This window comes from Salmo trutta, chromosome 4 (assembly GCF_901001165.1).
Source record: "Salmo trutta chromosome 4, fSalTru1.1, whole genome shotgun sequence".
Taxonomy (NCBI): Eukaryota; Metazoa; Chordata; class Actinopteri; order Salmoniformes; family Salmonidae; genus Salmo; species Salmo trutta.
Genome location: NC_042960.1, coordinates 37,338,396 through 37,361,948, shown reverse-complemented (window position 1 = coordinate 37,361,948; position 23,553 = coordinate 37,338,396). Strand labels below are relative to the sequence as shown.

Below are 23,553 nucleotides of genomic sequence, written 5' to 3'. Positions count from 1 at the left end.
ATAACTAATTGCAAAGCCAGCTCAAAGTTATGCAAGCATAGCTAGTAGCTACTGAATGTCATTTTTGGTGAGTTAGGATATTCCCAAGCAAAAGTGAGCGAGGGGAACAATTGTGCAAGTCAACAAAGTTGTGATTAATGCTCTTCTGTGTACACGGAGCAGAGGGGAGGAGAATGGAGGAGGAAAAACCGCTAGTAGGTAGCAAAGGGGGGGAAAATGGCAACTGTATGCATCTCCAGAGCTTTTTTTAACTTCTGGCAGAAATCCATTATCTTATGTTAAACATTTAGCCATTGAATTTCATACAAGTGTAATTCCATCTGTGCGTCGCACAACAGAGACTTGCCGATAGTTATAGAACGCTATGGACTCACCAGCTCCTGCTTTCTCCCGTTATGCTATTTACAAACAAACACGTGACTGGCTCAACTGTTCTGGGGAACTTCATAATGTGACAGGTGAAATTAAGAACACAATCTGCTTTATCTCTGTTGGGTTCTGAGAATATGAAATAAACTTATTCATGTCACTGAGGGAGAGAGGGTAATGTATAACGTTTACATTGTCAGGATTTGTTGTTAGCCATTAGGGATTTTCTGGGAGAAGAGACAGTCTGGTATCAGTCACCATGACAGCCGTGAGTTGGGGAGAAGTGAGCACTTTGAGGCTGAGGTCAGGTCAAATGAAGTGAGGAAGAACGGCTATCACTAAGGTTCTTTCTAGCAACAGAGATGCATTGACTATTCAGATGTGTAGGAGGAGACTCAGCATAGGAGAAAGGGTTAAATATCAGTGCATGTGTGAATACGCAGTCTGTTCAGCTGTTTGATCCTTTGAGTAGAATAAACTTGGTTTGAGCTTTCATAGTGTCTTGAGTTCTTACTGATAATTAGAACCTAACATATAAGTATTGCAGAAGTTGACTGCAGGTATTAACTTAAAGTACCTACAAATATTAAAATGTATTGGAAAGACTTCCAATAAATAGTATTGACAATATTGAAAACCCATCATACCCCGTTTTATGATATACCACCCAAGTTTACACCATAGACCTACAGTCACACAAGCTCAATCAGCAGATTTGAATTTAAAACAGAAAATGAATGTTTATGCAGCAAATGTTAGTGCATCGAACTGAATTGCATCGATTCGTTCTTTTATCAAACAGAGTCACACCAAATCGTTCCTGTATCGTATTGGAGCCCATGGCATGTATCTAGATCGGTATCGAATTGTCTTGAAAAGGAAATTTATACAGCTCTACTTGTTTAGTTGTCATCTGTTACCTTTGTTGTAGGTTCTGTAACCCCCGATATGTGGATTTTGATGAGCTGGAGAGAAAGTTTTGGAAGAACCTGACTTTTAACCCCCCTCTCTATGGAGCGGATGTCAACGGAACACTCTATGATCCAGTGAGTGATTCCATCATATTCCATGACCATTCCATGTTCTAATTCTATTTCAATAGACCATTCACTGTCATTAAACAAGCTTTTACTTTATCAATGTATTCTCCAAACATCAGCCCCCCATTTGGCTCCACTTCGGATTTGAACCCACAGCCTCCTGTTTAAATGTCAATGTCCTCACCCTTAACGTCTGCTTTGGAACTTTATCTCAATATCAAATCATTTCTGGGTAACAATTAAGTATCTTGTGACTGTACAACTGATTGTTTTTCTTTTTGACCATTTTAATTGAAAGCAAATAGCTTCTCAGCAAAGAGCAATTTCTCAAGCAATAATTCTTCTAGGATTGTCTGGGAGTGGTCTGAGTGGGGATTGAAACTGAAAACTAGCTGCTATTGGTTTGGAACTCTTATTGGTCTATTAACAAATTTAACGCCAGGTGATGTCACCAGCAGGCCAAAACTCCATCCCACCACAACAGGCTTACATTTCAGGCTGCCTTTTCAAAGATCTCTTACACAAACAGCTCTTATCAGAATTTTCACAGTATTTTTCCAACCTCAACCACCTGGGCCTTTAACAACATCATCTCTGCTCTATCTCTCCTAGGACGTGACAGAGTGGAACATTGGTCATCTGAACACTATCCTGGACACTGTTGAGAGGGAGAGTGGGATCAAGATCAAAGGGGTAAACACTCCTTACCTGTATTTTGGCATGTGGAAGAGTACCTTCGCTTGGCACACTGAAGACATGGATCTCTACAGCATCAACTACCTTCACTTTGGAGAGCCCAAGTCCTGGTAAAGTTTAGTTTTATTTTGCATCGTTAGAAAAACAAGCCGAAGGTTCAGTGAGGTTATACCAGTAGATATTTACTGTATGTCGATTTTACAGTTTACAAATGAAACGTGTGTGGGTTTATTATTATTATTATTATTATTATTATTATTATTATACGTAACACCCAACACTAGCGTCCTGTCCAGGAGGTGTATTTGTACATCAAGCTGCTTCATGCTACAGCAAAAGGAGATCGGCTCCTACCCTATAGGCTGCTCTGGCTAGCACAAAGCTTATTTTATTTACTTACCTAACACATAGCATCTTGACTACCACTTACATCGTTGCTCTTATCTCTCTACAGGTATGTTGTTCCCCCTGAACATGGGAAGAGATTGGAGCGTCTCGCTAAAGGTACTTGAAAAGGAATTTCCTTATTGTTTATCAATATGTTCTATGTCCAGAGAGTAGTCAGCAAAATTCTTAACATAATTGACTTCTTCTCATGCAGGGTTTTTCCCTGGGAGTGCTCAGAGCTGTGAAGCTTTCCTGCGGCACAAGATGACTCTAATCTCACCCTCCATCCTGAAGAAATACGGCATACCATTTGAGAAGGTGATCTCTTTCAATGGCATAATACAATCAGCTTTACTGACCTAAAGTTTTCTGGCTATACTGTAGGTTGTTACAGTGGGATGATTTGACTGTTTTGGTAGTAGGAGTAGTAATAATATTGTTTTCAATAGTAGTATTGTATGTAGTGTGTCCACTCGGGCTGGGCGATTATTACGATAGTATTGGATATCGAAGATGCTTGACAGCCCTCGTCATTGGTGATGACATTGTGATGTGACAGACAATGTATAGCCTATTTCAACTTGATTGGCGCCACGCAGTAAGGCGCTGACTGGGCAGCCCACAGCAGGACCATGCCGTGGCCTATTCCTTTGCTATAGGCTGCTTAACCTATTTCAATAAATATGTTAAAAACAATTTACAGAATGCAAGAGAATGTAGACAGAGTGAAGATTTTCACCAAAGCAGCGCATAATGTCTGGTTAGGATTTTGATTACATTTTTTTCAGTGTTTTGATTATCTGGTCCATATAGCCAGACACTCCGGTGTCTAAGTCAGATTTTGTATTTTCTCTCCATTTTATATGAATATTACTTTTTATGCATGCTGGTTTTCTCCTGCCGCGCTACTTCATGATCAAACAATGAATTCATCTAACAGAGTTCTAGGCTCAGTTTTATGTTTTTGAATAACCTAAAAACAAGATGGGCCTAAGGTAATAATGATAGAGGTAAAACGAACAATAGCAAAATCGAACGAGTAGTTTTGAATTAGCCTTAAGGTTGAGCCAAGCTTAGTCTATTATAAAATAAATTATGCATGCATCACTCCTTGCCATTGTGAACCAAACAGCCAAATCCTAGTAAATAAAATAGCCTATCAAAATCAGTTAAACTTATGAAGAGTGTTTCCTAAATAAGCTATTATAGTCTTTACATGTGCTAAAGCTGCAGCTTTAAAAGGGGAATAATTGTGAAAGTCAGTCTATAGGCGATTATCTATCACAGTTTTATTGAATGACAGTGTCTTCAGAAAGTATTCATACCCCTTGACTTATTCCACATTTTGTTGCATTACAGCCTGAATTCAAAATGGATTAAATAGATTCTCACCCATCTACACACAATAGCCCATATTGACAAAGAGAACATGAACATATTTGCTAATGTATTGAAAATGCAGAAATCTAATTTACATAAGTATTCACCCCGAGTCAATACTTTGTAGAAGCACCTTTGGCGGTGATTACAGCTTTGAGACCTCTTAGGTATGTCTGTGTTCAAGTCTTTCGGCAGATTTTCAATGGGATTCAAGTCTGGGCTATGGTTGGGCCACTCAAGGACTTTAACATTCCATTTCAGCATGGCTTGGGGTCATTGTCCTGTTGGAATGTAAATCTTTGCACCAGTCTAAGGTTGTTTGTACTCTGAAGCAGGTTCTCATTAAAGATGTGCCTGTATTTGGCTCCATTCATTGTTCCCTCTACCTTTACCAGTCACCCAGTCCCTGCCGCTGAAAAGCATCCCCGTAGCATGATGCTGCCATCACCATGCTTCACAGTAGGGATGGTGTTAGATTGGTGATGAGCTATGCCTGGTTTTCACCATCGATTTGCATTCAGGCCAAAGAGTAATCTTTGTCTCACCAGACTACAAAATCTTTTGCCGTATGCTCCGTCTTTCACATGTCTTTTTACAAACTCCAGGCTTGCTATCATGTTCCATTTTCTCAGGAGTGGCTTCTGTCTGACCACTCTCCAATAAAGCCCAGATTGGTGAAGTGCTATAGAGACTGTTGTCCTTCTGGCAGGTTCTCCAGTCTTAGCCAATAAACTCTAACTCTGTAATTCTGTTATTGGGTTCTTGGTCACCTACTTGACCAAGGTCCTTACCCGGTTTCTCAGTTTGGTCGGACGGCCAGCTCTAGGTAGTTCCATATTTTTTTCCATTTCCCAAACTTTCATCACTCTAGAAATGTTTTATACCCTTCGCCAGATATATGCCTCATCTCTGAGATCTACGGACAGTTCTTTGGACTTTGCACTGTCGACTGTGGGACCTTTTATATAGACAGGTGTGTTTCTTTCTATATAGACAGGTGTGTTTCTTTCAAAATCATGTCCAAACAATTGAATTGTCCACAGGTGTACTCCAATCAAACTGTAGAAACATCCCAAGAATGATCAAAGGAAATTGGATGCACCTGAGCTCAATTTGGAGTGTCATAGCAAAGGCGTGTGAAATACTTAAGTAAATTAGATTTTCTGTATTTAATTTTCAATAAATGTCTAAACATGTTTTCACTTTGTCATATGGGGTATAGTGTGTAGATGGGTGTGATGTTTTATTTATTTAATCCATTTTGAATTCAGGTTGTAACAATGTGGAATAAGTTAAAGGGTATGAATGCTTTCTGAAGGTACTGTATGTAGGCAACAAGACGTGAAATTGAGCAAACAATATCAAGATAGACGAATCGAATGAGAAGTCAAAAGAAAACGTACAGCTCAGCAAAGCTTATTAAAGAAACGATGCACGGAATTAGCTTATTTCCATAGCCTATTATTAGCAATGTTGGCTACAGCCTACCTACAATGTATAGAAGCCTAGGCCTAATAAGAGAAGAAAATTTAGTAAAATGCGAATCATTGAATATTCATCAAATTCTGGGGACAGCAGATTTGGGTGCTCTGCAGTTGAGGCTCCTTGACTGTCACTTGCTTGTGGGCACAACTTTTTCACGCCACAGCTCAAACATGGAGGAATAGGCTACTTTAAAAAGATTTGGCTCTAAAATACCTTTGTCATGATTAAGCTGGTCCTTCCTGTAGCATGGGGGGGTTGGCCAATGGGGGCCGATACCATCGTATATCACTTTGTGTGCACTTAATCACTATAGGACAAAGATTGACATCACCCAACCCTAGTGTCCACCTCTTTATATCAGTGGTCTGACTTGTTGTGTGTGTCTGTGTGTTTAGATCACCCAGGAGGCAGGCCAGTTCATAGTGACCTTCCCTTTTGGCTACCATGCTGGTTTCAACCACGGCTTCAACTGTGCAGAGTCCACTAACTTTGCCACGCAGCGATGGATTGATTATGGCAAAATAGCCACACTGGTATGTACAGATAAATGAATTAACACATTGAATGTGTGATTCCAGGTCATATGGTTGTGTGTGTGAATGGTGTTTGGTCCTGTGTGGTTGGTAAAAGCATCGCACGAGCAAAGGCACGGTTATGGGTTTAACTCCAGCAAGGATCACATACAAAAAAAATCCATTCATTCACTCACTTACTGTAAGTTGCCTTGGCTAAGAGTCTGGTAAGTGGCATTTATTGTATTATATTCTCATGACCAATCCCTGTCCTACCTCTCCCAGTGCTCGTGCCGTAAAGACATGGTGAAGATCTCCATGGATGTGTTTGTGAGAAAGTTCCAACCAGATCGCTACAAGGCATGGAAGGCAGGGAAGGACAACATTCCTATTGACCACTCCAAGCCCACGCCAGAGGCTGCTGAGTTCCTGACGGGAGAGAAGACAGGGGAGCCTGGAAAGGAGGGTCCAAGCCCCAGCGAGGCCCCTGATCAGGAGGAGGATACCCCAGGCACCACTGCTCAGGAGGAGACGAGGTCTGTACATTACTGTACTCACTTACCCTGTCATGTTTATTGTTTCCAGCTGGTATAGCTTAAACCCCTAGAGTTAATATCCACGCCCAGCGAAAATACACTTGGCATAAAAAAAATCCCCAGTTTGTAATTGTGTGTGTGTGTGTCCCATAACTTGCTAGGGAGTAAAGATGTTAGGGACAATATAGGATGATTCACAATAATTGTTCGCTAAAATAATAATTGCTTGCCAAAATGTACATTTTGTAATGGCAATACAGGTAAGAGGTAGCAATCCTTTGCATGAACTACCTACATTATTACAAATAGTAATAGTTAATTATGGAAATTAAGGTGAGCAGGATTTTTTAATAGCTATATAATACAAATCGAGGTGAGAACGATGGAAATGCTTTTGGCGGCTGATCTGTTCTGTGGGTGGCACTGTGTGCTCTTTTCCAAGGATGAGTCCTGGTCTCTCGGGGGGCCATGGGATCTGGGGGATCGGGGTTGGTCTGCCAGTCACTGGGATGAGAACCCAACTCGGGATGGGGAGGGGTTTTAACTGGTGGAATAGTAGGGACCAATTAGAGGTTTACTTAGTAGCAATGCACATATGGTATAGCTAGCTATATGGACACTCAATCACTATGGTACTTTTTAATGGTGAGATTACAAATATATATGATGATCAGTAGATTTGAAAGTTGTATTTCATTATGGTGAAATAAGTATTAGCTAGTTATAATTGTAATGGCTTAGCATGTAATAAGAAAGTACGATCAGTATTTACCTGGCTAAAAGAGAAGGAATATAATATATATTGTTTACAGGAAACTCATTCAACAATTTTAGGTGAAGTTGTGTGGAAAAAGGACTGGGGGGTGAAATATTTTTACCATGGGCAAAAAAATTCAAAAGGTGTGATAATATTCATTAACCTCTACGGGCCACGGGGGCAGTATTGAGAATTTTGAAAGAAATATGTGCCCATTTTTAACTGCCTCCTACACCAACTCAGAAGCTAGGATATGCATATTATTAACACATTCGGATAGAAAACACTCTGAATTTTCTAAAACAGTTTGAATGGTGTCTGTAAGTATAACAAAACTCATATTGCAGGCAAAAACCTGTGAAAAATAGATTAAAAAAAATGAGAATTTTGTGACTGTACTATTTAGTGTCATTGTTTTAAAGATACCACAGTGAGAAAGGATTCAGTTCGCAACTCCTACTGCTTCCACTAGATGTCAACGATCTTTAGAAAGTTGTTGGAAGCATCTGTCATGAATACAGACCGAATTAGAAAGCTTACAAGTTGACACGTCATCACTTCATTTTTTGCGCCTGCGCATGAATCTGAGAAGAGTGCCTTTGTCATTATCGTTTATTCTAGACACTTGATAGGTTGTGTGAAAATATTACTGATGTTTACTGATGTTTCACGTTAAAAATGGAACAAAAGATTAGTGCTAAACAACGTTTGACATGTTTAAACAAACGTAAATAGATTATTTACTAGGTTTTCTTTAGCTTTTCGACGTGACTTTACACTGCCCACCTCATTTTGTGGGAGCCTACTGAACGCTAACTATTTGGACATAAATTATGAACTTTGTCAAAAGAAACCACATTTGTTCTGGACCTGGGATCTCTGGCAGCGCCTTCTGATGGAGATAATCAAAGGTAAGGGGATATTTAGAATGTTATTATCGATATTAGATGATGCTAATGCTAACGGTATAGCTTAGCTTAGCTTAGCATATAGCTTATTGTTGTTAGCATAGTACCCAGTTTATGCAAAATGTGATTTCCCAGTAAAGTTATTTTGAGATCTGGCCATTCGGTAGCAATTACGAGATGATAATATATTATTCTTTGAATGACAATATTATAATTTACCAATGTTTTCGAATAGTAATTCCGTGATTTGTAATGCTGGATTCACTGGGTGCATTCGAGCCGAAAAAAATTCTGAATTTCACCGCGACTGTAAATGCTGTTTTTGGATATAAATATGAACTTGATGGAACTAAAAATGCATGTATTGTATAACATAATGTCCTATGAGTGTCATCTGATGCAGATTGTCAAAGGTAAGTGCATAATTCTAGCTAGTTTTCTGTCTGTTGATGCCCTTCTTTGAATTGGCTAAACATTACACGCAGCTATTGTCAATGTACTCTCCTCACATAACCTAACTTTATGCATTCTCCGTAATGCCTCTGAAAATCGGACAGCGTGGTTAGATTTAGGAGATATATCTTTCAAATGGAGGAAAATAGTTGATTATTTGATTTTTTGAAATGATTACTCTTGCAGTTTTGAATTCCCCGCCATGGTCACATGACAATGAATCCCAATACCGGGATAAGATCGGGATAAGATCCTCAACAGGTTTTAACAGTAATTTTGATCCAAATGTACAAATTGTCCAAACAGATCCTCAAGGTAGATGGATGATTTTAAATGTTATTTGACCATAAACAGATATGGCCTATTAACCTATACGGTCGAAATAATGATGATGATCCACGCTTCTTTGAAAATATTGTATTACTATACTATATACAAGTAGTATTACTTTTTTCCCTTAAAGGTAGGGGTCAAAATTATTGGCACCTAAAGATGCTTATAAATAAAGTAGTCAAAAGTTTAGTATTTGGTCCTATATTCCTAGCACGCAATGACTATATCAAGCTTGTGATCCTACACACTTGTTGGATGCATTTGCAGTTCGTTTTGGTTGTTTGATAATTTTGTTCCCAGTAGAAATTAATGGTAAATAATGCATTGTCATTTTGGAGTCACTTTTATTGTAAAAAATGATTATGAATAATCCTGAAGGATTTGTGAATAATGATGAGTGAGAAAGTTAGATGTTCAAAGAAAACACATGCTAACAGGGTGGGAATCATTTTTTGTCCACCAGCCACTGTGGGAGGTAGATTAAAAAAAAAAAAAAAAAATGTACCAGCCACTCATATTTTTTACCAACAAGTATTTTTTTCTCCATAGTTACACCCAAAAATCACAAACAGATGAGCATGCTTTCTATTGTTTCAAAAACAACAAATGTATTACTAATAAGTAAAGGGCTATATTGCTTAATTTTATTTTTGTGAACTGCGTCTGTTAAGACAATTTACACTGAACAAAAATATAAATGCATCATGTGAGAAAAGATCCCAGAAATGTTCTATACACACAGTAATTGTTTTCAAATTGTGTGCACAAATTTGTTTACATCCCTGTTAGTGAGCATTTCTCCTTTGCCAAGATAATCCTTCCACCTGCCAGGTGTGGCATATCAAGAAGCTGATTAAACATTATGATTATTACACAGGTGCACCTTGTGCCGGGGACAAAAGGCCGCTAAGATGTGCAGCTTTGTCACACAATGCCACGTGCAATTGGAATGCTGACTGCAGGAATGCCCACCGCAGGAATGCCCACCAGAGCATTGGATATTCATTTTGTTACCACAACCCCCCTCCAACGTTGTTTTAGAGAATTTAGCAGTACGTCCAACCAGCCTCACAACCGCAGACCACGTGTAACCAAGCCAGCCCAGTACCTCCACATCCGGCTTCTTCAAGTGCGGGATTGTCTGAGACCAGACACCCGGACAGCTGATTAAACTGATGAGTATTTCTGTCTGTAATAAAGCCCTTTTGTGGGGAAAAACTCATTCAGATTGGCTGGGCCTGGCACCCCAGTGGGTGGGCCTGGCTCCCAAGATTTGGGCTTAATTTATTTATTTCAAATGACTGATTTCCTTATGAATTGTAACTGTAAAATTGTTGCATGTTGCTTTTATATTTTTGTTTGGTATAGATACAATAATACAAACAGATGAACATCAAGAAAGTGCCTTCACTGCCACAAAATGCTGAGTGATACGGCCTATTTATTATTATAGTTCAGGGCTCTACGCTAACATTTTTTACAAGGAGTACATGATGTGCTTCTAAGTAGAAATGTAGAAGCACACAAATAAATTTAGGAGAGACAGTGACTAAAAGTTAATGAATCCAATTTTTGGAGAGTGTGCTTGATTGACCATGGATCAATTATTAGATGAGACAGAGGTTCAGCTTGCCCGGGACGGGCCGTTACAGTGGTAACTTGGGCACTTGCTTGTCTTTGATTAAAAAAAACTCAGACAGCGATGTCTTCCTAGCAGCAGAATGTTGCAGCAAACTCAAATTAACATTGAAAACCAAAATAGCATGTGAACAAAATATTTAAATGGCCAAGAAACATGAGGACAATGTCAGACTTAAGTTGCCTGCCTTGTCAATTTGACAGGTGGGCTTTGGATAATAAAAAATAATAAAAAATGTTCCCAAATACTGTGGCCACCCGCCAACGTGGCTGGTGAAATATACGTTCTTACCCACCAATGACAAAATCGACCCTCATTTGGCAGGTGTTAATCACCAACCCTGCATGCTAACCTCCCCTGTTTTTGGTACTGGTGAGAGGTTAGCATGTCTTGGGGGTATGACCTTTGACCCTCCAACTTTCTCACTCATTATTCACAAGTCATTTAGGATTATCTGTGATCATGGTAGCATCCACATTAATGTATTGTCTACACACAATACCCCTTAATGACAAAGCTAAAAGTAAAAAAATAATAAAAACAGCAAAACTTATTTACGTAAGTATTCATACTCTTCGCAATGAGACTCGATTGAGCTCAGATGCATCCTGTTTCCATTTATCATACTTGATGTTTCTACAACTTGAGTACACTTGTGGTAAATTCAATTGATTGGACATGATTTGGAAAGACACAGACCTGTCGACAAGGTCCCACAGTTGACAGTGCATGTCAGAGCGAAAACCAAGCCACGAGGTTGAAGAAATTGTCCGTAGAGCTCTGAGACAGGATTGTATCGAGGCACAAGATTCTCTGGTCTGATGAAACCAAGATTGAACTCTTTGGCCTTAATGCCAAGCGTCACGTCTGGAGGAAACCTGGCACCATCCCTACGGTGAAGCATGGTGGTGGCAGCATCATGCTGTGGTAATGTTTTTCAGTGACAGGTACTGGGAGACTAGTCAGGATCGAGGGAAAGCTGAACAGAGCAAAGTACAGTGCCTTGCAAAAGTATTCATCCTACTTGCCGTTTTTCCTATTTTGTTGCATTACAACCTGTAATTTAACTGGATTTTTATTTGGATGTCATGGACATATATAAAATTGGTGAAGTGAAATGAAAAAAAAAAACTTGTTTTAAAAAATAAAAAATGGATAAGTTGTGTGTGTGCATATCAATCACATTTATTTATAAAGCCCTTCTTACATCAGCTGATATCTCAAAATGCTGTACAGAAACCCAGCCTAAAACCCCAAACAGCAAGCAATGCAGGTGTAGAAGCACGGTGGCTAGGAAACACTCCCTAGAAAGGCCAGAACCTAGAGAGGAACCAGGCTATAAGGGGTGGCCAGTCCTCTTCTGGCTGTGCCGGGTGGAGATTAAAACAGAACATGGCCAAGATGTTCAAATGTTCATAGATGACTAGCAGGGTCAAATAATAATAATCACAGTGATTGTACAGGGTGCAACATGTCAGCACCTCATGAGTAAATGTCAGTTGGCTTTTCATAGCCGATCATTCAGATTATCTCTACCGCTCCTGCTGTCTCTAGAGAGTTGAAAACAGCAGGTCTGGGACAGGTAGCACGTCCGGTGAACAGGTCAAGGTTCCATAGCCGCAGGCAGAACAGTTGAAACTGGAGCAGCAGCACGGCCAGGTGGACTGGGGAAACGAGTCGTCAGGCCAGGTAGTCCTGAGGCATGGTCCTAGGGCTCAGGTCCTCCGAGAGAGGGAGAAAGAAAGAGAGAATTAGAGGGAGCATACTTAAATTCACGCAGGACACCAGATAAGACAGGAGAAATATTCCAGATATAACAGACTGACCCTAGCCCCCCAGCACATAAATTACTGCAGCATAAATACTGGAGGCTGAGACAGGAGGGGTCAGGAGACACTGTGGCCTCGTCCGACGATACCCCCGGACAGGGCCAAACAGGCAGGATATAACCCCACCCACTTTGCCAAAGCACAGCCCCCACACCACTTGAGGGATATCTTCATCCACCAACTTACTACCCTGAGACAAGGCCGAGTATAGCCCACGAAGATCTCCCCCACGGCACGAACCCGAGGGGGCGCCAACCTGGACAGGAAGATCATATCAGAGACTCAACCCACTCAAGTGACCCCCCCCCCAGGGACGGCATGGAAGAGCACCAGTAAGCCAGTGACCGGCCAGGCAGAGAGAGCAAGGGCGTTTCATTGCTCCAGTGCCTTTCTGTTCACCTTCACACTCCTGGGCCAGACTACACTCAATCATAGGACCTACTGAAGAGATGAGTCTTCAGTAAAGACTTAAAGGTTGAGACTGAGTCTTCGTCTCTCACGTGGGTAGGCAGACCATTCCATAAAAATTGAGCTCTATAAGAGAAATCCCTGCCTCTGGCTGTTTGGCTTAGAAATTCTAAGGACAGTAAGGAGGCCTGCGTCTTGTGACCGTAGCGTATGTGTAGGTGTGTATGGCAGGACCAAATCGGAAAGATGGGTAGGAGCAAGCCCATGTAATGCTTTTTAGGTTAGCAGTAAAACCATGCCTTGCCTTAACAGGAAGCCAGTGTAGAGAGGCTAGCACTGGAGTAAAATGATAAAATTGTTTGGTTCTGGTCAAGATTCTAGCAGCCGTGTTTAGCACTAACTGAAGTTTATTTAGTGCTTTATCCGGGTAGCCGGAAAGTAGAGCATTGCAGTAGTCTAACCTAGAAGTGACAAAAGCATGGATTAATTTATCTGCATCATTTTTGGACAGAAAGTTTCTGATTTTTGCAATGTTACGTCGATGGGAAAAAAGCTGTCCTTGAAACAGTCTTGATATGCTCGTCAAAAAAAGATCAGGCTCCAGAGTAACGCCAGGGTCCTTCAGTTTTATTTGAGACGACTGTACAACCATCAAGATTAATTGTCAGATTCAACAGAAGATCTCTTTGTTTATTGGGACCTAGAACAAGCATCTCTGTTTTGTCTGAGTTTAAAAGTAGAACATTTGCAGCCATCCACTTCCTTATGTCTGAAACAAAGGCTTCCAAGGAGGGCAATTTTGTGGCTTCAACTTGTTTCATCGAAATGTACAGCTGTATGTCATCCGCATAGCAGTGAAAGTTAACATTATGATTCCGAATGACATCACCAAGAGGTAAAATATATAGTGAAAACAATAGTGATCCTAAAACGGAGCCTTGAGGAACACTGAAATTTACAGTTGATTTGTCAGAGGACAAACCATCCACAGAGACAAACTGACATGTAGACCAATTCGTGTAGACCAATTTGGATTTCCAATCTCTCCAATCTCATTGTATTTATCTTTTCTGGTTCAAGGTTTGGCTTTTTCAAGAGAGGCTTTATTACTGCCACGTAGTGAGTTTGGTACTCATAGAGAGCCGTTTATTATGTTCAACATAGGAGGGCCAAGCACAGGAAGCAGCTCTTTCAGTAGTTTAGTTGGGGTCCAGTATGGTGTCCAGTATGCAGCTTGAAGGTTTAGAGGCCATGATTATTTTCATCAATGTGTCAAGAGATATAGTATTGGATGAAGGAAAAAAGAAACTGCACACTGCTCTTGATAGTATCACTGATCACTAATAACCTTAATAATAAAACCGTTCCAATTTTCTGGAAGCTTGCTTCAGAGCTCAGGTATGTTCTGTATACCAGGGAGCTAGTTTCTTATGACAACTATTTTTTGTTTTTAGGGGTGTGACTGCATCTAGGGTATTGCACAAGGTTAAATTGAGTTCTTCAGTTAGGTGGTTAACTGTTTTTTGTACTTTGATGTCCTTGGGTAGGCGGAGGGAGTCTGGAAGGGCATCTAGGAACCTTTGGGTTGTCAGAGTTTATAGCACGACTTTTGATGATCCTTGGTTGGGGTCTGAGCAGATTATTTGTTGCGATTGCAAATGTAATAAAATGGTGGTCCGATAGTCCAGGATTACGAGGAAAAACATTAAGATCCACAACATTTGTTCCACGGGACAAAACTAGATCCAGAGTATGACTGTGGCAGTGAGTAGGTCCGGAGACATGTTGGACAAAACCCACTGAGTCGATGATGGCTCCGAAAGCCTTTTGGAGTGGTTCTGTGGACTTTTCCATGTGAGTATTAAAGTCACCAAAAATCGGAATATTATCTGCCATGACTACAAGTTCCAATAGGAATTCAGGGAACTCAGTGAGGAACGCTGTATATGGCCCAGGAGGCCAGTAAACAGTAGATATAAAAAGTGATTGAGTAGGCTGCTTAGAGTTCATGACTAGAAGCTCAAAAGAGTCATTGTAAATTGAAATTTGCTATCATAAATGTTAGCAACACCTCCGCCTTTTGCGGGATGCGTGGGGGATATGGTCACTAGTGTAACCAGGAGGTGAGGCCTCATTTAACACAGTAAATTCATCAGGCTTAAGCCATGTTTCAGTCATGCCAATCACATCAAGATTATGATCAGTGATTAGTTCATTGACTATAACTGCCTTGGAAGTGAGGGATCTAACATTAAGTAGCCCTATTTTGAGATGTGAGGTATCACAATTTCTTTCAATAATGGCAGGAATGGAGGAGGTCTTTATTCCAGTGAGATTGCTAAGGCGAACACCGCCATGTTTAGTTTTGCCCAACCTAGGTCGAGGCACAGACATGGTCTCATTGGGGATATCTGAGCTGACTACACTGACTGTGCTAGTGGCAGCCAGCCTGCCAGCTTAGTGGAGTCTATCTCATTGTGGAGCTAGGGGAGTTAGACAGGGTTCTATGTTCGTAGATAAGATGAGAGCAGTATATATATTTATATTATATATACACCCACCCCACTGTGGACACTCCTTCTTTTCTCCAATCCTTACATCTTATGGTTCGACAGGAAGAGGGTAACAGGATACTAAAACCATTATTTCTCCCTTCAGGGGATCTGACCTGACCTCAACCCTTCCTTCGCCTAATCCTCAGATGTCCTCTCGTATCACCTATCGCACTCCTGTGACTCTCTCCCATCCACCCAGCACATTCCACTGCCACTCTGTTTTTCTACAGATCTCACTCCTTTATATACTATGCAATTGATCTATCATGTCGTAAATATTTCAATGTTCAAAGTTTAGTCCGAATCCAACAATAAAAACTTGCTCCAGAGCGCTCAGGACCTCAGACTGGGGCGAAGGTTCACCTTCCAACAGGACAACGACCCCAAGCACACAGCCAAGACAACACAAGAGTGGCTTCGGGACATATATCTGAATGTCCTTGTGGCCGAGCCAGAGCCCGGACTTAAACCTGATCGAACATCTCTGGAGAGACCTGAAAATAGCTGTGCAGCAACACTCCCCATCCAACCTAATAGAGCTTGAGAGGATCTGTAGAAAAGAATGGGAGAAACCCCAAATACTGGTGTGCCAAGCTTGTAGCGTCATACCCAAGAAGAGTCGAGGCTGTAATCGCTGCCAAAGGTGCATTTATTAAAAAAAAAAACATTTATAAAAAAAATAATAATAATGCTTTGTCATTATGGGGTATTGTGTATAGATTGATACATTTCTCAATAAGGCTGTAATCTAACAAAATGTGGAAAAAGTCCAGGGGTCTGAATGCTTTCTGAAGGCACTGTATCTGAAGCATCCGTTTAGAACTTCCAACCACCATGAGAGGATGTCCAGTGGCGGGAAATGGGTGAAGATGGCGGTAGATGTGAAACTTGGCCGACATTCTGCAAATTTTCTCATTGATGAAAGAGTCGATCTCGATACTGTTTTCTGTACCCAAAACTAGAATCCGTTACGAACAGAGGGCACTAAGTTTTGTGGACTTGACCCTTTTCTAAAAATTGCAGTGTTTAGAAGGGTCGAATTTAGTTAATGCACACTTTGTGTCTTGTTTCTACTGTGCATACTTTGCATGTGCAGCAAATACATGCTAGAACGCCCCCTTTTCCCACGTCTTTGCTTGTTCTGCCCGCTATGCTTAATTTGCTCCCACTGGAAACAACACCAGGGGTGTGTCTTGGGTTAGTTACCAGTATCTTGGATTATAATGTGGGGAGGTCAAAATAATGAAAAACTTTCTACTAAATCCATTTTAAAATGTTGATTACACTGGGGGTGTTTCCTGGGCAAGAAAAGGTTAAACTCCTGATTTTAAACTATACTTGTGATATCATGGATGGTCAGTCCTTGGATCCAAAGCTCTGTCTATGAATTTGTTACATTTCCCCAACACTTTTTGTTGTTTCTACTGCAGATTGACCCTTTTTTTTAAATGATCAAATAAGATAATTTATTAATTCTTTGGTCACCACTTTGAGCTAGTGCTTCAAAAGAGACATATAAAAAAAAACATTCACAGTTGCTCTCTGTCCTGTGCCACAGCAACCTGAAGGTTGGGAAAAAGCGCCAGCGGGAAGCAGTTGTGGAGTCAGCAGAGGATGAAGACACTGAGCAGGCTGAGGAAGAAGGAGAGGTAGCGCAAAAGAAAGTCAAGCTGGATAAGTGGAGTGGAGGACATACCCCGGCACACAAAGGTACCTCAATTAGGTGACCCTGCGATGGACGCTATGCAAGAATTCTACACAAAAAAGTAAAAAAAAATATATATATAAAATATATCTTAATGTCAATGTGGGCATCAAAATACATTAATTATTTTAAATCATGAATATGGTAGTTAACCATGTCTACAAATCCAATATGTATGTTGTGATATTTACATGATATGAGCCCAAATTTAAAGCACATGCTGTGCTTAGAACATTTAATTCTGTGGGACAGCCCTTTTTCTGAAATCCGGTGTGTTCATATTGGCTCTTTGCGAATGGTATTCCTCACTCTACCAGAGTAAGATCGATGTGACATTGTATTGCCAACAAGTATTGGAAAGTCCCAAGGGTGTTTTACGGTCATCAGATGTCCTTGGACTGAAATATAAGGTTGAACGTATTTATCAATATAGCATTACAAATAGTTTTCCAGATTGTATTTTGGCTGCAAATATTGGGTCCCGACAGACTACCTGATTTTTTTATTTTTTTATTTATTTGTGTCCCAAGGCAAACCAGTTGAGAACCACTGAGTTAGACATTGCCTTGTGCTTCCAGCTTTTCATGTTGTTTGTTGTTTATTTCAGAGCCAAAGCCAGAGGACGTTACAAATGAGCTAACAAAGCTACCACCCAACGCAAAGACCAACCGAAACACAAACGCCAGCCGAAAGCTAGCACTTCAGATGAAAGCCAATAACTCTATTAAATCCACTCTAATTAAGTCTCAGCCACAGACTAATAGTCAGTCAACCCAACCAGCAATACCAGGCCCCTCCTCCCAGAGCTCAGAGAAGGCTGGCCCCAGTGAGGATGTGAAGCCTCCAGCACCAGCCAACAGCCCCAGCCCTGCTCACCGACTCTTCCAGAGGACCCTGAGCCCAGCAGACGTGCTGCACGTCCACAGCTACGCCAAGGGAGACTACAGCGAGGGAGAGAGCAAGGAGGAGATGAGGAGCGATAGTAGTGATAGTGAAGGAGAGGAACAGGACTACAGCAAGGTGAGAGGGGTGGAAGGGCAGAGACGCAGGAGAAGAGGAGTAGTGTCCAAACATCACGTCACTTAACCTCTGTCTGTAGGATTGGCTTTATGTTTTTTCTGAGGTCAGATATATACTGTACATGTTCAATGAAACAGCGCTATAGTGATTCTGTTGTTAACCCCTTTTATTCCACCAGGGGGCAGAAGAGGGAGCGGAGGATGAAGGTGTGCAAAGCAAACTGGGGAAGCTGCCTCGCCATCACCCTCTGATGAAGGACAGCATGAGTGACGAGGGTGAATACAAATATTACTTTTTCATTCACATAGTTCAGCCCCAGTTAGGCTTCCTTTTCCTAAATATTGGATAAGACCTAAGGGTGTCAGGCAAAAAAGCAGTGTCAGGCATGTTCTGGCATTGAATAGAAGAGTATCATTCACTCATATCGATGTTTGCATACTCGGTGAGATGAGTAGTAGTTTGTCTGTGTGTTTTTAGAATTGTCTGTGGTTCCAATAACTCAGGGGATTAAAGCATATAGCATGGTGGATTTGATTTGCTTCATGGACCACTGTCAGTGTCGCTTTGGATATGGCTTGTGCTAACGCTAAACAATCTTTGTTTTGTTGTTTTTAGAGCTGCCAGAGCAGCCCCCAGTAGAGGAGGATGGGTTGGAGGGAGAGCTGTGGGCCAAGCCCTTCGTCCACCTGTGGCAGAACAGACCCCCCAGCCTGAAGAGAGAGAAGGAATACAACCGTCGCATGGGCCTCCAGGCCCCATACTGTTCCGTATGCTCATTGTTCCAGACCTACCAGCGGGTGAGGAAGGAAAGGAGAGTAGAGGAGAGTGCTCACCAGCAGGATAGGAGGAGACACTCAGCACTCAGACACTTTAACAAGGGATTTTGGAAGCTAAAGCGTGTACCCTGTCAGTCATTAGTCTCAAAGGGATTCCTAAAGTAAATTCCTAACGAGAGTAAGGCTCTTATAAGGTGATTTATTTTCTTCGCTTAGCCTTAGGAGAAAAGTAGTTGTATTGTAGTATACCCCCCTCAGTACACTTGAACAGCGAATTTGGTATTTCATGTTTTCTATGCCTAGTCTGAGTTTAGCTGTATTGCTGTGTCTCTCTCCATGGCCATACCGAATGCACAGATGAAAGCATATGCAAACTTTACTTTTTGAATTATACCCTTTTTATTAATCGCTTTGGTACTATTTTCAAGTATAGTATGTGGTGAATTTTCTAAACTCTTGTCACAAAACTCAAATGGTAAAGCTTGTAATGCAGCCAGTCTTACATTCAGAACTTTTAATTTCACATTTATTTTGACTGTAAACTTCTTTCACCACACAACCATTGACCCAAAATATGTTTACTGTGAAATATACTGAAAAAATATATAAAACGCAACATACAACTTTTAAAGATTTTACTGAGTTGCAGTTCATATAAGGAAATCAGTCAACTGAAACTAATTAAATAGACCCTAATCTATGGATTTCACATAACTTACCAGGGGGTGCAGCCATTGGTGGGCCTGGGAGGGCAGCCAATCAGAATGAGTTTTTCCCCAGAAAACGGCTTTATTACAGACAGAAGTACTCCTTAGCCCCCCACCACCCCTCAGATGATCTCACAGGTGAAGAAGCTGGATGTGGAGGTCCTGGGCTGGCGTAGTTACACATGATCTGTGATTGTGAGGCAGGTTTGACGTACTGCCAAATTATCTGAAACGACAATGGAGGCAGTTTATGGTAGAGATATTAACATTTCTCTGGCAACAGTTCTGGTAGACATTCCTACAGTCAGAAAGTAATTGCTCGCTCCCTCATCTTGAGACGTGTTCTGTGACAAAACTGCACATCTTAAAGTGGCCTTTTATTGTTGGGGTGGCAGGGGCGGCAGGTTGGGGCGGCAGGTACCCTAGTGGTTAGAGCGTTTGACTTGTAACCAAAAGGTTGCAAGATCGAATCCCAAAGCTGACACGGTAAAAATCTGTCGTTCTGCCCCAGAACAAGGCGTTTTTAACTGACTTGCCTAGTTAAAGGTTCAATTAAAAAAAAAAAAATAATTGTCCAGCACAAGCTGTTTAATTAGCTTCTTGATATGCCACATCTGTCAGGTTTATGTTGGCAAAGGAGAAATGCTCATTAACAGGGATCTAAACAAGTTTGTGCACACAATTTGAGAAAAAAAGCTTTTTGTGCGTATGGAAAATGCCTGGGATTTTTTTATTTCAGCTCATGAAACATTGGACTTTACATGTGGTTTATATTTTTGGTCAATGTGTCACCAAATCACCAAAACACAACATATCTTCTGATATATTCTAAATGATTTTAAAAACCACTTAATCCAATAGCAAAACATGTAAGATGCTACATTAAATGACAATACTTTTTTCACATTAGGCAATACTCTAGCGCTACCCATTTAAAATTGACTGAACATCAAATGTGCGATAATTGGAGACATCTTTCACAATGTAATCAAAGAAATTCAAGAAACAATGTTTAGTAGGCACTAGTTTGCATCAAGCCTGTCTAGCAACACCGGAGTTGAGGATTGGTCACATACCAAAATGTGTGGACTCTTGTCACGTAAATGGCATATATTACGGTATTACAGTACTGTATTGGCCAATGCAATTTTAGTAATGCAGTGTGAACTCCCTCCCCCCCATCAAAAAGACCCCAGTAACTGATTTTGGATACATGTTTACTGTATAGGGAATGCATTTATTTTTTGCTTTGGACTTTCTGGATTATTTGCGTGTTGTATTGATATATATATATATTTTTTTACCTTTTATTTTATCAGGGAGTCATACTTAGACAAATGTCTATTTTACAGCCCTGAATTACAGAAAATACAAAATGCAAGCAAAAAGAAATACGGTCATAAAAAAACACATTCATCAGTAATAAGGACCTCAATCAGCTTTCTGAATTGCCCTAGAGGCACCAGAACATCACATTTAAGAAAATGTTGAAGATTGTTCCACAAATAAGGTGCAAGAAAACTAAAAGCTGAATTACCTAACTCTGTAGAGACCTAATTAATTTCCAGAGTTAGCCATCTCTGATACCGGGTGTGGTAACTCGTATGTCTAAAGTTTAGTAATGATGTTAGGTACAGGCCAACCAACTTTCTGGAAGACAATGCAGTACAAAATATCACCTGTAATAATGTGCAGTGCGCTATGATAAACTGCATCTAACGGCTTTAATGAAGTGACAGCTACATTCATATAGATGTCTCCATAGTCAAAGACCGATAGGAACTTTGACTGAATAATCTGCTATTTAGCGAGAGGCATGACCTATTTCTATAGAAGCTCATTTTTATTCTCAGCTTCTTAACTAACTTACCAGACGAGCTAAATTGCTTTTATGCTCGCTTTGAGGAAAGCAACACTGAAGCATTTATGAGAGCACCAGCTGTTCTGGGTGACTGTGTGATAACGCTCTCAGTAGCCGATGTGAGCAAGACCTTTTAAACAGATCAACATTCACAAAGCCGCGGGGCCAGACGGATTACTAGGATGTGTACTCAAAGCATGCGGACCAACTGTCAAGTGTCTAAACTGACATTTTCTATCTCTCCCTGACCCAGTCTGTAATACCTTCATGTTTCAAACGACCACCATAGTCACTGTGCCCAAGGAAGCGAAGGTAACCTACCTAAATGATTAGGTTCTAATTATCAGAGTAAGAACTCAACGGACACAATGAAAGCTTAAACTACGTTTTTTCTTCCCAGAGGATCGAACAGCTGAATCAACAAAGACATGGTTCCACCCGTGGTAGTATACGTACCCCACTTTGGGTGGAGTCTCCTCCTTATCGCTGAACTTTGCATATTTATTGATAGGCAGGAAGCTAAGTAATATGGGCTATAAATGGTTCCTCCCCTTATCAGTACTGCCACGTGACCATTTTCCCTGCACTCTGCCCCCCCCCTCAAGCTTCATTATGGCACATCTTATGTCTCTATTGTAACTAATGATTTAATAGTAGTTAAAGCTCAGATATCCAAACCCATCACCATGAAGCGCTTTGAAAGGCTGGTCATGGCTCACATCAACAGCATCCTCCCGGATACCCTAGCCCCACTCCAATTTGCATACCGCCCCAACAGATCCACAGATGACGCAATCTCAATCACACTCCACACTGCCCTTTCCCACCTGGACAAAAAGAACACATATGTGAGAATGCTGTTCATTGACTACATCTCAGCGTTCAACACCATAGTGCCCACAAAGTTCATCACTAAGCTAAGGACCCTGGGAATAAACACCTCCCTCTGCAACTGGATCCTGGACTTCCTGACGGGCTGCCCCTAGGTGGTAAGGGTAGCCAACAACACTTCTCCTATGCTGATCCTCAGCACTGGTGCCCCTCAGGGGTGTGTGCTTTGTCTCCTTCTGTACTCCCTGTTCACCCACGACTGCAAGGCCAAACACGACTCCCAACACCATTAAGTTTGCTGATGATACAACAGTGGTAGGCCTGATCACCGACAACGAAGAGACCGCCTATAAGGAGGAGGTCAGAGACCTGGCATTGTGGTGCCAGGACAAAAACCTCTTCCTTGATGTGAGCAAGACAAAGGAGCTGATCGTCTACTACAGTAAAAGCCAGGCCCAACATGCCCCAATTAACATTAACGCGACTGTAGTGGAGCGGGTCGAGAGTTTCAAGTTTCTTGCTGTCCACATTGCCAACAAACTATCATGGTTCAAATACACCAAGACAGTTGTGAAGACCTTTTTCCCCCTCAGGAGCCTGAAAAGATTTGGCATGGGTCCCCAGATCTTCAAAGTTCTACAGCTGCACCATCGAGAGCATCCTGACCGGTTGCATCACCGCCTGGTATGGCATCTGACCATAAGGTGCTACAGAGGTCAGTGCGTACGGCCTAGTACATCACTGGGGCCAAGCTACCTGACATCCAGGACCTATATACTAGGCGGAGTAAGAGGAAAGCACAAAAAATTGTCAGACTCCAGTCACCCAAGTCATAGACTTGTGTTTTCTTTGCCACCGTTCGGTAAGTGGTACAGGAGCGCCAAGACTAGGACCAAAAGACTCCTTAACAGCTTCTACCCCCATGCCATAAGACTGCTGAACAAATAACCAAATGGCCACAGGATTATTTACATTGACACCCCCCCCCATTGATTTTTTTTACACTGCTGCTACCGTGCAAATTACCTCGACTAACCTGTACCCCCGCATATTGACTCGGTATCGGTACCCCCTGTATATGGCCTCGATATTGTACTTTTATTGTGTTACTTTACATTTTGGGGGGGTAAATATTTTCTTAACTCTTTCTTGAACTGCACTGTTGGTTAAGGGCTTTTAAGTAAGCATTTCACTAAGATCTACACATATTCTATCCGGCGCATATGACAAATAAAGTTTGATTTGAACTCATCAATATGCTTTTTAAAAGACAGCTATTCATCTATCCAGATACCAGGTATTTGTAAGCACTGACACGATCAATATGGACACCATACAAATTAGGCTTAAATCAGACTTTTTATGC

The 23,553-nt window shown here is 41.2% G+C and overlaps 1 protein-coding gene across 8 annotated transcripts in view; it reads left to right on the top strand.

The window, feature by feature from the left end:
- Positions 1-23,553, top strand: part of LOC115192313 (lysine-specific demethylase 4A-like) — a 63,610-nt gene that overhangs the window by 14,142 nt on the left and 25,915 nt on the right. For all 8 annotated transcript variants that reach the window (XM_029750664.1, XM_029750662.1, XM_029750663.1 and 5 more), the window contains 10 exons: positions 1,301-1,415; positions 2,022-2,215; positions 2,560-2,609; positions 2,707-2,810; positions 5,753-5,890; positions 6,155-6,405; positions 16,846-16,997; positions 17,600-18,012; positions 18,191-18,287; positions 18,628-18,809. In XM_029750664.1, coding sequence (XP_029606524.1) covers positions 1,301-1,415; positions 2,022-2,215; positions 2,560-2,609; positions 2,707-2,810; positions 5,753-5,890; positions 6,155-6,405; positions 16,846-16,997; positions 17,600-18,012; positions 18,191-18,287; positions 18,628-18,809 — 1,696 coding nt within the window. The remainder of the gene's footprint in view (positions 1-1,300; positions 1,416-2,021; positions 2,216-2,559; positions 2,610-2,706; positions 2,811-5,752; positions 5,891-6,154; positions 6,406-16,845; positions 16,998-17,599; positions 18,013-18,190; positions 18,288-18,627; positions 18,810-23,553) is intronic.